At 41.5% G+C, this 16,162-nt stretch overlaps 1 protein-coding gene across 1 annotated transcript; it reads right to left on the bottom strand.

Annotated features, from left to right (window-relative positions):
* Nucleotides 1-889: 889 nt before the first annotated feature.
* Nucleotides 890-1,618, bottom strand: FTMT (ferritin mitochondrial). Its single transcript, XM_059387238.1, has one exon. The coding sequence runs from the start codon at nt 1,616-1,618 to the stop codon at nt 890-892; it is 729 nt and encodes a 242-aa protein (XP_059243221.1).
* Between the last annotated feature and the right edge of the window lie 14,544 nt (nt 1,619-16,162).

Below are 16,162 nucleotides of genomic sequence, written 5' to 3'. Positions count from 1 at the left end.
TTTTTCTCCTCCATTCTACAGGCCACAAAAGATTGTTTCTGCAGTGCATTTGCTCTTTTTGGTATGTGAAAAGAGAGGCTATATATATAGCCCAGTGGTGATATAGAGTCTCTAATCAGACAGACCTAGATTATCATTTCAAACACACACACACACACACACACACACACACACACACACTGCGACTGGCTGTGTTGGGAAACACTGAGCTAAACAAAAATAATCCAAGATTTTTGTTTTTTGTTTTTAATTGCAAGACTTCCCAGAGCCCTTAAATGCTCATAGACATTGTGACTTTCCAAGGCCAGCATTGATACTTTGTGTAGCTTCTCTTAAATTTATTTGATCACAAAATCCTTTAAAAACAGATCATTGCTGGACATCACTTTTTCTTGGAACATGCTGGGAAAAGGTAAAAGCTGTCGTGGAATTTTGCTTACATGGTTTTTACAGTACTGTATATCTTCTTCAACTCGTTAGAGTTATTTGCTTATTTATCTTACACATCTTCCCACTTTAGCCTTTAGTATAAGGTCTTGAAAATTACGGGCACTTGTGCAGTTGAAAATTGCAGAATTTTAGAGAAGGTTCATGGTCTGGAATAATATTTGATAACTGGAGAAAGTTTGCATCTACTCTCAGTAGCTTTTTCACAGTCTTTTTTATACCGTGGTATCGTGGGCTACCTTTCGGCTGGAAAAATTACCTTGATGTTGGACAAAAAGCCCTTGTTAATATGGGGCCAACTTCATTTTCTCTACAAGTCACTTTATTGGGACAGCATTATGGGGTATAAAGATAGAGGTTCATTTTAAGGACAAGAAAGCAAGAGTCTGTGGACTGGGTCTTTTCCAAGCCTGGGCAGTGAGGAGGGCAGCCTGTGGGTTACTTAGTTCTGATTGTTTTCATCTCCCAGGGTGTGCTTGTCAAAGAGATACTCTGCCAGGCCAGAATCTGGGGCCCCCATCTTAATCAAGTTTTGCACGTGGTCACCTAGTTCTTTGATAGACTTCACCTGCTCATTCAGATAGTGAGTTTCCAGGAAGTCGCACAAGTGGGGGTCACCTCTGTCTGAGGCCAGAGTGTGCAATTCGAGCAACGACTGATTCACATTCTTCTCCAAGAGCAGTGCACACTCCATGGCGTTCAGCCCGCTTTCCCAGTCGTCCTGGTCTGGTTTCTTGATGTCCTGCAGGCAGATCCGGCCTCCCCGCTGGTTCTGCAGCCTCATCAGCTTTTCCGCGTGCTGGGTCTCTTCCCGGGACTGGCGAAGGAAATACCCCGCGAAGTTGTTCAGGGCCACGTCATCTCGGGAGAAGTAATAGGACATGGACAGGTACACGTAGGACGCGTAGAGCTCCAGGTTAATCTGGCGGTTGATGGCAGCCTCGGAGTCCGGGTGGAAGTTCTGGCGCACCCGGGAATGGGCGGAGGCGGGCCCGGCTGGGTCCCCGGAGGCGGCGGCTGCTGCCAGCGGGCGCAGTGGGTCAGTGCGCCTGGGGCGCGAGGGGAGCCTGGAGACCCGGAGCGGCGGGAGCGCGAAGCCCCGGCGCGCGTTGCGCAGGGACAACAGCGAAGGGCTGATGTTCTTGGAGAGAAACAAGAAACAGGGCAGCATGACTCCCCTTCTTTAGAAGTGGGGAAACTGAGGCCAGGGCGTCACTGCGTGTGGCCGGACGCTAGGGGCTTCAAGGTCTGAATTGGAACGCGGCCCTAAGCGACCGGCGACTGCGTCACACACACCCCTTCCCTTCCAAAGGCGCCAGGGTTCCAAGGGGAGGGCTGCCGGGACGCGCGCCCTGTCCGGGCTGGGCACAGACAAACGACAGTGACAACTGCATTAACTCAACATTGCCCTCTTTCTGCCCTTGGGCGTTTGTAATGTACTATTTCATCTCAGCTGAAAATGCTGTCAAAAAAGTACGCGCTGCGACTGGGAAAAGAAAGGACGAGCCCAGCGGCGGTCCTTGCCCTCCGTCTTTGACCTCTTTCTGTCCAAAGCCCAAGGAGTGGGGGGAGGCGGGGCGAGGAAATAGGGTAAAACAAAAGTCTCAGCCAATTCATCTGAGCGCGAAGGTCCGCAGCCGAAGTGGGTGTTTATAAATTGACTTTATGATTATTTTAAACAAACGTAGGTATGGAAAGAATTGCCAGTATAGTAGGCAAATTTTCAAGAGTCTGTACTAAGACAGTGCTTTCTTTTAGAAAGACGTTTTTAAATACAGAATTCGCCTTTCTTGCAAAAAAAAAAAAAAAAAAAAAAAAAAAAAAACCTGAAGAAAAGTAGGAAGAACATATAAACTGGCTCTCAGCTTGATATTTTCCTGTCTTTCCTTCTTGCAGATACATACACTTGTGAGCGCAGCCTAACTGTGGGGAAGTTGAATCACTATGCTGTCCTGTGAAACTGATGTAACATTGTATGTCAACTAAAATCAATTTTTTTAAGGGGGAATGCCCAGCTTTTACTAACAGAAACTTAGAACATTGAAGTTCCAGTATTTTTTCTTAGTCTCAAAAGGACAATATTCTTTTTTTTTTTTTTAAAGATTTTATTTATTCATTTGACAGGCAGAGATCACAGGTAGGCAGAGAGGCAGGCAGAGAGAGAGGAGGAATCAGGCTCCCCACTGAGCAGAGAGTCCGATGTGGGGCTCGATCCCAGGACCCTGAGATCATGACCTGAGCTGAAGGCAGAAGCTTAACCCACTGAGCCACCTAGGCACCCCAAGAGGACAGTATCCTTAGCTGAGGTGCCAGGAGACATCAACAATATCTGGTTGCATTCTAGGACAGTAAACTGGTTCTGCTTGCTCACTGATCTTTTCAATCATGGGATTATAAATTTCAGGTGTGACTATAATCTTTGGTGAGAAAGTGTTGAGCTTCTAGTTTTTCTGGTACCTTTTCCAGGCGTGTTATCAAGTCTTATCTTTTAAATCTCGCTGTTTCTTTCATGGTATGTACAAAACATTTTTCTGCAGCTGTAAAGATTTCACACACCTTCAAGCTGTTTGAAGATTCTTTCATATTTTCATCCAAACTGTCAGATTTCCCTCTTTAATTGATGTTTTATTTCAGCATTGATTTCCACTGGTATTGGCAGTTTTTCAGGCACTTCTCCCAACACAGGCATTGCTGTGACTTTGGAGCCCTCGTCTTCTGAACACATGGCTGAATCCCCAGAATGGGATTCTTCCTGTCCTTTCTGTTTCACTGACAGCAGTGGCAGGCTTGGCCTTCTCTTAGATGGAGGAAGAATCCTGGGTTCTCCTGGATGTTTCATTTGGCTTTTCCCCGGGGCCGCTGAGTCGTCTGCTCTATTGGTCATCATTTCAGAGCTGGTCTTGGGCAGCGCCACAAGTTGATCTGCCAAAATATTTTTCTTTGATAAAAAAAATAAAAAGGACAGCGGCTCTGGGTGACTCAGTGGGTTAAAGCCTCTGCCTTCACCTCAGGTTATGATCCCAGAGTCCTGGGATCAAGCCCCTCCTCAAGCTCTCTGCTCAGCGGGGAGCCTGCTCCCCCCACCCCCCGCTTGCCTCTCCCCCTGCTTGTGGTCTCTGCCTGTCAAATAGATAAATAAAATCTTAAAAATCAATCAATCAATAAAAACTAAAAAGGACAGTCTAAAAATAATTAAAATGGTATTTAGTTTTAAAAGTATACTGTGATTGTTGAAGTATATTGAGAAAATGAGGATTAACTCACAGAAGAAAATTCAGAAAATTTCTATTCTTTCTCTGTATAGAGAGAACCCTTGAGGATTTTGGAGGGGAGGTGGTGGGGGTTTGATTGAACCTGGTGGTAGGTATTAAGGAGGGCAAGTATTACATGGAGTGCTGGGTGTGGTGCATAAACGATCAGACTTGGAACACTGAAAAAAAAATAAAATTAAAAAAATAAAATGTTGGTAGTATTTCTCACAGATAAAGAAAAACATTAAAAAAATCACAGAAACACAAAAGTAAACTTATACCTTTGTAACAGCTTTAGGGAGGTATAATTGACATAAAATAAACTGCAGATACTTAAAAAAAAAGTGTACAACTGCATAGGGTTTGACATACGCATACATCTGTGAAACCTTCACCAAAATCAAGAAAATGAATGTATTCATCACCTCCGAAAGTTTCCTTCTGTTCCTTTATATTTTATAATCACTCCCTCTACCTCTCTCTGCCCCATCTCATCCCAGGCATCTGCTTTTCCTCACTACTAGATTAGTTTGCATTTTCTAGAATTTCATATAAATGAAATTGGTGTGTATTCCTTTTTGCCTAGTTTCTTTTGCTCAGCACAGGGGTTCTGCAATCCATTCAATAATGTGTATTAATAGTTTTTATGGCTGAATAGCTATTCCATTGTGTAGATACACCACAGTCCATTTATCCTTTTACCATCTCATGAACATTTTGCTTGTTTGTTTGTTTTTAGCTATTGAATTAAAGCTGTTAGGAGCATTCCTATAACAAGTCTTTGTGTGGCTGGATGCACTCATTTCTCTTGGGTCAATACTTTATATGGAATGGCTAGATCATATGATTAAGTGTATGTTTAGCTTTTTAAGAAACTTCAAATTATTTTTCCAAGTGGATGTACCTTTATGCTTTTCCATCAGCACTATGTGAGCGTTCAAGTTCCTTCATGTCACTGCAACCCTTGGTATTGTCATTTATTTAATTTTGACTTAAAACTTTAAATTTGGCCATTCTAGTCATATATCGGTTTACTGGTATTTGATTGTATTTTTTAATTTGCATTTTCATTATAATTAGTGATGCTGAGTACACAGTCTCAAGTTTCTTATCTTTGGAAAGTATATGTTCAAATCTTTTGTCCATTTTATCTTTTGGGCCATTTCTTTTCTTATGGTTCTTTGATTTCTTATGGTTGACATCAGGGTCTTTGATACTAGTACTGGGTATATTCAGGTCTTCTTTCTGTTACCTTCTCTGTATTACCTTCCTACATTTCCTTGGAAGAGTCAGATTACCTTTCTAAGTCAGTTTCCTCAGTTGTAAATTTAGGTTCCTACTTATTTCCATTACTTCATTGAAAAGATTCAATAAAATAATTATGCAGAGGACTTATCACAGAGGTTGGCACAGAATAAGCACTCACAGTATTCTTTAAGAGTCCTTAATGGATGTTTTCTATTAATTATTTAAAATAATCCATGTTATAGTATTCAGCAGGCAATAATTATTATTATTACACATGGAAATCCTGTATAGCTTATAAAGTATGCTAACATGCATCATATTGTTTTTATCTTATAGGGATAGTGAGGTAGAAATTCTTTTATGATATGGACAATATCAAAACTTGCAGTTTGGTAGTAAGCCCCCTGGTCTCAAAGGAACTTCTTCAAGTGCACCATAAATAGAGCTGGATGCCTAAGATCTAGTTGCACTTGGACTCTGCTAGCAGAATGTGATTGATACGCGCCAAGAAATTTTCTCACTCATTTTTGCTTTTCTTTATCCATCTTGGCTTTTATTTTCTTCAAACACTTGCAACTCCTAAAGTATAGTTCCCTAAAGAGAGGATGTGAAAATGATTCTTTAGAGCAGTATTAAATGCCAACTGCTACGACTTGTGTTTTAGTAGAAATGATGCTTTTCATATAAATGGTCATCCCCAAGGTAATAAAAAGCTTAGACATAAAACAAATGCAAGACATGAAATGTAATGCAAAACACTGTCATAAAACACAATACACACTTAAATATCCTATGTTAATTTGTCAAAAATGTTTCCCGTTTCCTTCCAAATTTTGTCATGTATTTTGCTAGACTTTGAAAATGCAAGGATTTTTCCTTTAGCGACATTTTGATTTCTAGTATTCGTAGTAAATTTAACGTTCTTCTACTGAAAGTACAAACTAGACTGTGGCCCTAGACTTGTGACCATTTTTCACAAGCCATTTCTTCCTCGGTTTAATGACGTGGTCTCTTCCGTGAACACCTCTCTCAGCAACTTCCCCCCTTCCTGTCCTCCCTTCTTTTACTTCCTCACAAAATTCATCTCGTCTTTCTAGGGCCCATCAAATATGTTACTTTCTTTGTAAGGTCTTCAATAACTTTATTTGGGAGCAATCACTACTTTTCCTTTAAATTTCTTGTATTTCTTGATATATGCACGCACATGTGCATGCTTGTGTATTGGTATGTGTGTGCGTGTATGTGCGTGCAATGCATGTGTGTCCTTACGGGCACAGTTGATCATCCTACTCATTGTTTTGTTACTGAAGTATATAGTTGACACCAATGTTACATTATTTTCAGACGTGCCGCATGGTGATTCCATATGCCTGCGTGTTAGGTGTGCTCACCGTCAGCACAGCAGCTGTCTGCCACCATACCACACTGGTACGATACCATTGACTATATTGCCTGTGTATTGCCTGTGATGGACCTTTCATCCCCGCGACTTGTTCATTTCATAACTGGGAGCCTATACTCCCACTCCCCTTCACCCATTTTGTCCCTTCTCCCTTCTCATCTGTCAACCCACTGTATTCATTTTTAAATTCTTAGTCCAGGTGCAATGCTTCTATCCCCCAAATGCACTGGGGTAGGAATTTTTATTTCACGTAGCAAATTAGTTTATCCTAGTGTACATTTGTATATTATATTAGGAAATGGCTTCATTTTAAGTTATTTGAAAAGCTCTGCATTTTGCTGATTTCTGTCTCTAAAGGATTAACAATATCCTCTGTTTTCTTCTTTATAGATGTATTGAGTGAACCATTTGTTTTCTATGTGAAAATGCTTTGCAAATTGGAAATTCAAAAACTATATGAAAGTAAATTGTAATTCACCGAATCATGTTTTGATATATGTGGTATATAGATTGATTTTTATATTGTTTTTTAAAGCCTTTGATTTTTAAATATTTTTATTTATTTATTTAAAAGAGAGATCACAAGTAGGCAGAGAGGCAGGCGGAGACAGAGGGGGAAGCAGGCTCCCTGCTCATCAGAGAGCCCAGTGCTGGGCTCGATCCTAGGATCCTGAGATCATGACCTGAGATGAAGGCAGAGGCTTCACACACTGAGCCACCCAGATATCCAGCCTTTGATTTTAAATACTAGATATTTTTTTTAGAATTTACCTACCTAGGAAATATGTAAACAACACCCTCCACTTTTATAGTAATAGAAGGGGGGAGTCATAAATAGTGACAAAAAGGAAAGCTGAAAATTACTCTACTCCTTTATACTTGTATTTGTAATGAAGATTTTTTTTCTCCTTTTCTCATCTCTTTCTATTCTCTCTTTTACATTCAAACATGGCTACGCAGTTCTTCATCTTCATTACTGATCGTGGCCTTTCCAAACTTGCTTGCTGTTAGAAGCCTGAAATGTGACAAAGCCAGGATGGAGAAAAGTCTGCTGATCACTGGAATATAGATTATGGATTATGGATTATGCAGTTGCTGTTAATGGAATGTCGAGGGTTTTTTTTTGTTTTTCCCCATGAGAGATTTATATAGAGAACAGTAGAGGGTTTTTCATCTTGTTTTGTTTTTTAAAGATTTTATTTATTTATTTGACAGAGAGAGATCATAAGTAGAGAGGAAGGCAGAGAGAGAGAGAGGAAGGGAAGCAGGCTCCCTGCTGAGCAGAGAGCCTGATTTGGGGCTTGATCCCAGGACCCTGAGATCATGACCTGAGCTGAAGGCAGAGGCTGAACCCACTGAGCCACCCAGGCACCCCGTGGAGGGTTTTGTCTTGGGAAAAGGAGATGTATTGTTATTCTGTCTGTTGTCACTAGGAAGCCTCCCAAATTCTGAAGGGGGTGGGTGGACTCCTCTGTGGAGCATGCTTCTTGCCTTCACTCTCAGATCCATTCAAAACTGGGAAACCTCCCAGGTCACTTGATAAATGAGTCAGAAGTGAACTCTCAATCACAGTGCCCGCTGCAGAGGTCTGGCAGACTCTGTTTTATTCATTTTGTTCATTCTTTCATCTGTGGTCAGAGGTGCAAGGTGCAGTAACGCCTCCTCTCTCTTCAGGAGGTGTCTGGCATGCTGCAAACTGCCAGCCCCGTACAACTGTACCCATGATGAAGTTGTAGAATAGAAGTGAGACCGGAGCCGACGACCAAGAAAGAATTCTTAAAATGCTCTGGTGCAAAAGGTGATTTTATTAAAGTGCCGGGAAAGGACCCATGGGCAGAAAGAGCTGCTGCCCCTGGGTTCTGGGAAGTGGTGATGATGGACTGTGGGGTTGGGACAAGTAAGGAAAAGGGAATGTTTGAAAGAACTTTCATGTATTCAGAAGACACACAGGATGCTGGAGGCTTTGCTGTTTGTCAAGTTAAGGTGGTTTTTCCCTTTAGTGAGGCATTAACAGTAAGATAGTCGGGAGCTTCCTGGAGGAATGTCACTCTCCTCCTATCACACGTCCTTGTCAGTGAGCTTTAGGTTTAGGAGAAATTTAACTTTATTTACATTGCCCTCTGCCTCAGCCTCCCTCAATATTATGGAGGGGAAGATGATGTTAGGGCTTCAGGAACTGAGTTATGGGTCTCTGGAAATTAGGCTATTGATAAGAAAGCTTCTTTCTTGTAAATCACTAGTTATAAATCATTTATAAACTGAGGGAGACTCAGGTCTTGCAGGATTGTGGTCTCTACAAGTTAACTGTTTTTCCTTTAGGAGTACCTGGAATGCCTCAGGAATGTCATATATATCTCATAGGGGGTGGGGATTACGGTGGGGGGGGGTAAGCTTCTGCTTTGTCCTCAGCTTGTCTTCTGTTCCCTCATCACCCAGATTTTTGCCACTAGATTTCTAAGTATCATCCTTTTATTCCTTAGCAGAGCCAGCATTTGGCTAGCTGGGCCACCTGAGATTTGAAGCTAATTGTTGTGACAGTGGTATACTGGGCTGAATAGTACATTAAAATTCTTGTCCACCCAGAATCCGTGAACAGGCTGTATTTGGAAACAGGGTCTTTGCAGCTGTAACCGAGTGAAAATGAGATCGTACTGGATTGCGGTGTGTGCAGTGTGTCAGTGATTGATGTCCTCATAAGAAGAGGAAAATTTAGATGGGTACAGGCCACAAGGGGGAGGTCCATGTGAAGTCAGGCACAACTCAGGCTGTTCTCAGATCTAGGACAGGGATTTGCAAACTTTTTCTGTAGAGAGCCAGATCAGTGTTTTAGACCTTGTGGACCCTACGGTCTCTGTGGCATCTGTTCAGCTCTACTGTTATAGTGTATTGCAAGCAGTCGTTGACTGTGTGTAATGAGTGAACATGAATGTGTTTTAATAAAACTAGTAGTAGATCAGACTTGGCCCAAATTGTAGAGTTTGCTGACTTCGGCTCTAGAAGATGAGGACCTCTTTATATGTTGCCATGGAGTATTTCCGATACTCATTCCATTACTCTGATAATAACTCAACTGAGCCTGTCAGTCTCTCTTTCTAACCCATCAGCAGTACTCAGCCAAACCCAATCCATTCCCCATTTCCACTACAGCCCTCCACTGAGAGAGATATAGCAAAAGCCAGGGCATCTCCTTCCATCTCAGCCTGTCCCCATCACCTACGTGGAAATCCTAGTAATTGCAATGCTGTAGCAGCATAGAAAGCAGTACCGTGGGAGGTGGGCATGAGCTGCTTGTTAATGTTTGTCCAGGAAGTGACCCAGCTTCTGAATCCCATCTTAGACTTGCTTCTTAGGAACATCTGCAATAAAAACTTCTTTAGGTGGCATTTCCTAAGCAAACTTTGAGAAAAGGTCTTATGTGCAAGTGATTTATCAAGGGAATGCCTCCAGGGGAAGCCAGTAAGGAAGGAGAAGCAGCCTGAAAAGGGGAAACAATAAAAAGGTGTGATTCAGCAAAATTCAGTACAGAAAGGGCTAGCTTCCCGGCTCCAGCAGTCCTTTAGCCTCCTGTCCTGAGACAAGACCTGGGCTTGCTTTCATGCTCTGCTGCTGATGTCCTGAAAGTTGTAATAATCTTATTTTTGAGCCTGTATTCTGTAAGTGCAGTCTGAGGTGGGGGACGATGGAGCACGCACTTGAGCAGACGTGTGCAGTTTGTGTATCTGTCATTCCTCGCCTCCCTGTTGGCATAGAACCTTCGCGGCGCTCCCGGGGCGTGGAATTTTGGTAAGCAGTAATGAGTGGCAAGTCAGCGCAACTGAGAACAAGGACAGGGTAAGTGTGTTGAATCCATGACTGAGGAAGCTGGGGTGCCCACAGTCCTGGGAGCTGCCCTTTCCCTCGGAAACAGAGTTTGCTCAGAGTGCAGAAAGAAGTCAGAGCATTCCAAGAAACACGAAGGACTAAGGAAACCTGCCAGATCTTCTTTTACTTCCATGTGTAAGGTAGTCATTTATGCTAAAAATGATGACAGAGAAGGAAAGGGGGAGCTACAGCAACCCATAGTTCACTTTCTTTTCAGCCCCTTCTTACTCAGTTAAGCCAAGGGTGGTGTGTTGGTAGAGTGTGGATGCATGAAGAAATGAAACAAAAACAATTCAGCTCCTTTTGCTCAGCATTCCACTGTTCTGGTAACAATGAAATATACATGCATGTACAAGTTACAAAATAGGGATTGTGTAATTTCAATGATTCTTTATATAAATCGATTGCTTGTATATTTATATCTAAATCAAACATTGCACAACCTAAACATGAACAGTGAAATTGAGGCTTATTATTTACAGTGTTAAGTTTTTCTTTTTCTTCAAATGACATTAAAAATAGAAGATAAAAGCACCTAACAAGTCAAGAGAGACAACAAAAGAAAGTAAAACGTTTCTATGTTAGTACATTTAATAACATTTTCCCCTTCATTTTGATTAAGATAGATGAACATTTTTGCTTTGCCGTTGGCCCTGAGTGTGGGATAAATTGAGTTGATCCAGGACGCCTGGGTGGCTCAGTTGGTTAAGCTGCCTTCGGCTCAGGTCATGATCCCAACGTCCTGGGATCGGATCCCACATCGGGCTCCTTGCTCAGCAAGGAGCCTGCTTCTCCCTCTTCCTCTGCCTGCCTGTGCTCCCTTTCTCGCTCTCCCTCTCTCTGACGAATAAATAAACAAAATCTTTAAAAAAAAAAATTGAGTTGATCCCACAGGGGATTTATGGAGCATAGGCAGAATTCAGACACTGAGCTGGGGCAAGGAGCTGGGCTTTCATAGTCCAGCCACAGCCTCTAAGGGCTGCTCTAAAGCGAGATACACACTTAGGCTCCCTGCTTGTCTGCATGTCTGGGAAAGCAGTTGCAATACTGATCACCATCTTCCCAATCATGTTACAGATTCTCTTGTAAGAATAAGCACACAGAAGCTGGGGGTGGGGGGCACAAATGATGATAGCTTTCCACGGAGATGTTGCACTGGACATATGTAAGTATATTAATAATTATACTTATATAATATATAATTATAACTATTAATAATAATAAATGCTTAAAAATAAGAATAATTCTAGCTAGTTCAGTACTCCTGTAGCTGGTCCCCAGAGAGGTTGTAAGAACTCAGGTGGGACTGAGCTGTTCTGAGAACCATCTAGAAGAGAACAATGACACCTGGGGGAAGGACACAGACAATCTCAGGGAACCTGGAAGGGCAGAAAACCTGGCCTCCTTCTCTCCCTGCCCTTGGACCTCTTGCTGGGGCTCAGCAAAGACTGACCTAACAGAAAGCCAGAAAGTAGGGAACTCACTGTTGTAGTGCATTCAGACCCCTGGGAAAGAGAACAGGGCCAGGGAAGTTGGGGAATGGATCTATAGAGGCTGGGATAAGACATTAGGCTATTTTGTGCTCTTCCAGTCTCCTGTGCATGGAACAGCCACATAGCTACCTCACATGTAAATACAATTAAATCATCCCCTTGCTTTAAACCTTTGAGTAGTCCCACAAACCTGTGAAATATATTCTCCCTTGCCTTCTGTGGCTGTTCCCTGGCTACTTCCGACACCCTTTAGTCTCTCCGAAGCCCTACTAAGCTTCCATCTTTATGAACTTTCCTTTAGACCCTGGAACGTACGATTTGTTCTTTCCCACAGGCTTCTACACAGTGTGACCACTCCGTGGAGCGCTGTTCCACCCAGAACTACCCACAGGAGTGGGCAGAGGGTTATCAAGCCCTTCCCCCTCCACGTGAGACTATGACCGACCCCTGGTTAGCTGTCTGCCTCCGTCCATATGTGGAGTATGCATCTAGGCAGTCTTGCTGGTGGAGAAATTGTCCTTGATGGGCAAAGTAACATTTGAGTGTGGTGACTTTTGCCTCCGAGCCTCCCTCTATTGGGGTTTTTGGAAACTGGAGTTGTTACGGGGAGTATTGGTTCTTGTGGATGAAAGGCTTTTTAGCTAGGGCGTCTCTCATATTCATTCTATGGGGATCTTGAGAGGATGCTTGATACTCTGGTGCCAGAAACCTGTGGCTTCTTTTCTAATTCCTTCTGAGTCACGTGGTGCCAGGCTTGTAGGTATGAATGTTTAATCAAACCCAAGAAGGCCCTTTGTTGCTTGCGACAAAGAACAAACAAATTCACATGGATTTGTCTTTTGCCATAGACACCCCCACCTGCTTTCCCTCAGCCCTGCAGTTGTGTCTACCCCCCCAACCCCCCTTTTGTATTTTTGTGAGCTCACTCACTTCCCACTTTTCTTCTGATCACATCTTGGATGGTTCTGAGAGGCCTTTAGGGAGTTCCACGCTCCTCTACTTACCCTGTCATGAGATGGAATTATAGCTATTTATTTACTTTTTTTACCCATGAAACCAAAAAATTCTTGTTGTCAGGGGACTTTCTGTCTTTTTCACCCATGTGTATCTAGCATTCAGACGGCATCTAATCCAATGGGCACTACAGTGCTGTTCGTAAAGCAGATTGGGGACTAAAATTCCCTCGAGTCCCCAAACTCTCCTGGTTCTGAATAACACTTAAGCAACAAAGTTGAAGGGAGTTTCAGTCAGTGTAATGGTATAATTGTAGTGCACTTAATGGCTTACTTTTCTCTCTCTGCTACTAGCAGAACCAGTAAACATATATTAATTTTGAGTTATATATTCCTAAAGGTTGAACAAACAAGTCACCTTCAATTCAATTTTATTTGATTTGATTCGGTTCCAAATATATGTTTCGAGCACCTGAAGCTTCCATCATTCTGTGAAAGGGTAAAAGACACCTGGATTCTAGGGCCTCTGTGAATTTAAAATCAAGTGGGAGAGCCAATGTTCAATCGTGGAGTGTTGAATCCAATTAAAAACCAGGTGCGGGAGGATCAATGTCTATCTCATACAGAAGTTAGATTTGACAATGGTCTGAAAAGAAGCTGGGGGATGGGAGAGCACCTGTGTGGCTCAGTTGGTTAAACATCTGACCCTTGGTTTCAGCTTAGGTCAGGGTCTCAGGGTTGTGAGATGGAGCCTGGCATTGGGCTCTGTGCTCTGCCCTGAATTTGGAACCTGCTTGGGATTTGTTGTCTCTCTCAGGAAGAAAAAAGAAAGGAAAAAAGTGGGGGGGGGGAGTTGGGGGATGAGGATTCTATGCAGAAAAAACATCATGGGAAGTTCCCAAAGGTGAGAGGGTGAAGTTGTATTTGGAGCAGAAAGATTGTAGGTAAAACTTCATTGGTGTTTGATTGCAATATAGACAGTACATATAATTCACCTTAGGAGAGAATTGATTTGAGTAAGATCAAGGTTTTGAGTCCTCTTTCTAGATTTAAAGGATTTAATGATTGCCTATGTCCTTTCTTGCTATAATATGTTGTTGCTTGAAATCTTACAAAATAATAAAATGCATAAAATATACATGTGCTGGCCTTTACATGTGCTAGGAGTAGCTATTTTAAGTGCTAGAACCTTGGGTTGCTGTTTCTACCAAGAATGTGGTTTGGTATTGTTATGCAAGTTACATAACACAGGGTTCTTTCAGTTCGTGGGTTGGACCTAGATAAGCCAACAGTGATTGGAGGTTCTAAGTATGATATTTATTATCTCTTCTGCTTATGTATTTTATATTTTAGCTCTTTTGATATTAATTCAGGGGTAAGTATGTTTGAGATTATTCTTGTCTTTGAAGAGGCTAAGACACTTCATAATTTATGTCAAAATTTTTGATAATGATTAATTAATTCTATTTTAAATGATTTCATAATTTAAAACAGGACATAGTGGTATAACATTTAAACATAAGCTCTAAATCTTCTCCAGTAATCATAATGAAGAAATGTAGAAGTCACTGAGTACTTGTATATGCTAAGTACCAAAGTATTCTAAGAGTGTCTGTCACTGAATTTTCACAAAGCTTCTGTGCAGTAGGAATCATTATATCCATTTTGACTGTTTGCAAACATTTATCTCCAGTTTTATACAATTTGAATGGGTCTAGGAAAAATGTTTCTGGTAATTCCATTTTCAATCAAAGTTGGAGAAATATCTTAAACATTAGGATATATGGCACTGCTATCTTTTTAAAAAGATTTTGTCTATTTATTTTACAGAGAGTGCACAGAAGTTGGGGGAGGAGCAGAGAAGGAAAAGCAGATAAGGGAGAGAACCCAGGCCAATTCTGTGTTGAGTGTGGAGCCCCATGAAGGCTCCATCCCATAAAGCTAAGATCATAACCTGAGCTGAAACTAAGAGATGATTTCTCAAGTGCTAAGCCACCACATGCCCCTGGCACTGCTATCTTTCTGGGCAAGGATTATAGTAGAGAATTTAGAATCAGAAAGGATCAATGAGTCTCGTTTTTCTTATTTCACAAATGAAGAAGCTGAATGCAAGAGAGTATTAGTCCAGTTATGAATTTTGATAAAAAATGCTAGAGAGTATTAGCCCAGTTATGAAGGCTTGCCTTCAGACAATGGTCTTTTCAAGTATATTGTACTCATCTAATACCAGGTATATTTTCCCAGTAAGATTAGTAGATCAGGATGCAGTAAAACCAAGAGATGCTAGTGCTTACTCACTGACAGTGGAGGGATGGCTTTCATTTGTATCCAAGTCAAACAATAACACGTTGCTTCTCAATAAAGACATGCCCATCCCCAGAATCTCCTCAGCTGAAACTCTGGATGGCTATGTAGACTCTATCACTGCGGGAAAAAGTGAAAGGATCAATTGTATTTTTCAGGTATTTACAAAAGTTAGTTCTATTTTTAGAATAGTCAACCACTCAATTAACCCGGGTTTCATAACGCCAATTAGTGACCACCATATCTTAGAGTGTTATATAAATTCTTTGGAAATCTAAAAATGAATCATATTCTCAAGAATCTTATTAAAAAAACCCTTCTGGAATTGCCATCTCACTTTGAAAAATTTATTACATGGAAAAAATGTCTTGCATAGACTACCTAAAGATGTATGTAATTTCATTGCCGTGTCCCACATAAAAACAAACAAACAAACAAACAAACAAAACTGCATGTAAACTATCTTTCATTGAAGTATAGACGCATTATAAGGGAGTCCATACAATGGAATATCATACAGCCCTTTAATAGAATAAAGTAGTTCTAGGGGTGCCTGGGTAACTCAGTTGGTTAGGCAACTGCCTTCAGCTGAGGTTGTGATCCCAGAGTCCTGGAATCAAGTCCCACATTGGGCTCTCCACTCAGCAGGGAATCTGCTTCTCCCTTTGGCCCTCTTCGTTCTCATGCTCTCTCTCACTCTCTAATAAATAAATAAAATCTTAAAAAAAGAATAAAGTATTTCATCGTGTGTTAATATGGAGATATAGATCTGTAAGATATTTTCAGTGGAAAAAGGAATGTGTGTCTGTGCGCACACATTCCCATATTTAGAGGGAATAAGAGGGTGTATATTTAAGTGTATACACACACACATAAAACAGAGAGAGAAAAAGAGAGAAAAGATGGGCACTAACCTATTAATTTTTAACTTCTGACCATTACAATTGGATAGATTGGTAGAGAGGAAGATATGGATTTAGTTTTATACATTAACTTTTTATACTCTTCATTTTGTTTTATGTAAAGATTTTTATTTATTTATTTAAGAGAGAGAGAGTGAGCACAAACATTGGGAGCGGGAAAGGGAGAAGCAAACTCCCCACTGAGCAGGGAGCCCAAACAGGGGCTTGATCCCAGGACCCTGGAATCATGACCTGAGCCAAAGGCAGACACTTAAATAACAGCCACCCAGGCATCCCTTCT

The sequence above is a fragment of the Mustela nigripes genome, unplaced genomic scaffold (assembly GCF_022355385.1).
Source record: "Mustela nigripes isolate SB6536 unplaced genomic scaffold, MUSNIG.SB6536 HiC_scaffold_509, whole genome shotgun sequence".
Classification (NCBI taxonomy): domain Eukaryota; kingdom Metazoa; phylum Chordata; class Mammalia; order Carnivora; family Mustelidae; genus Mustela; species Mustela nigripes.
The sequence above is the reverse complement of the archived record's forward strand: the minus strand, read 5'-3'. Positions and strand labels throughout refer to the sequence as shown.

Bases quoted from the DNA above. Each gene is read 5' to 3' on its own strand.
- FTMT (XM_059387238.1), bottom strand. From the start codon at position 1,618: ATGCTGCCCTGTTTCTTGTTTCTCTCCAAGAACATCAGCCCTTCGCTG.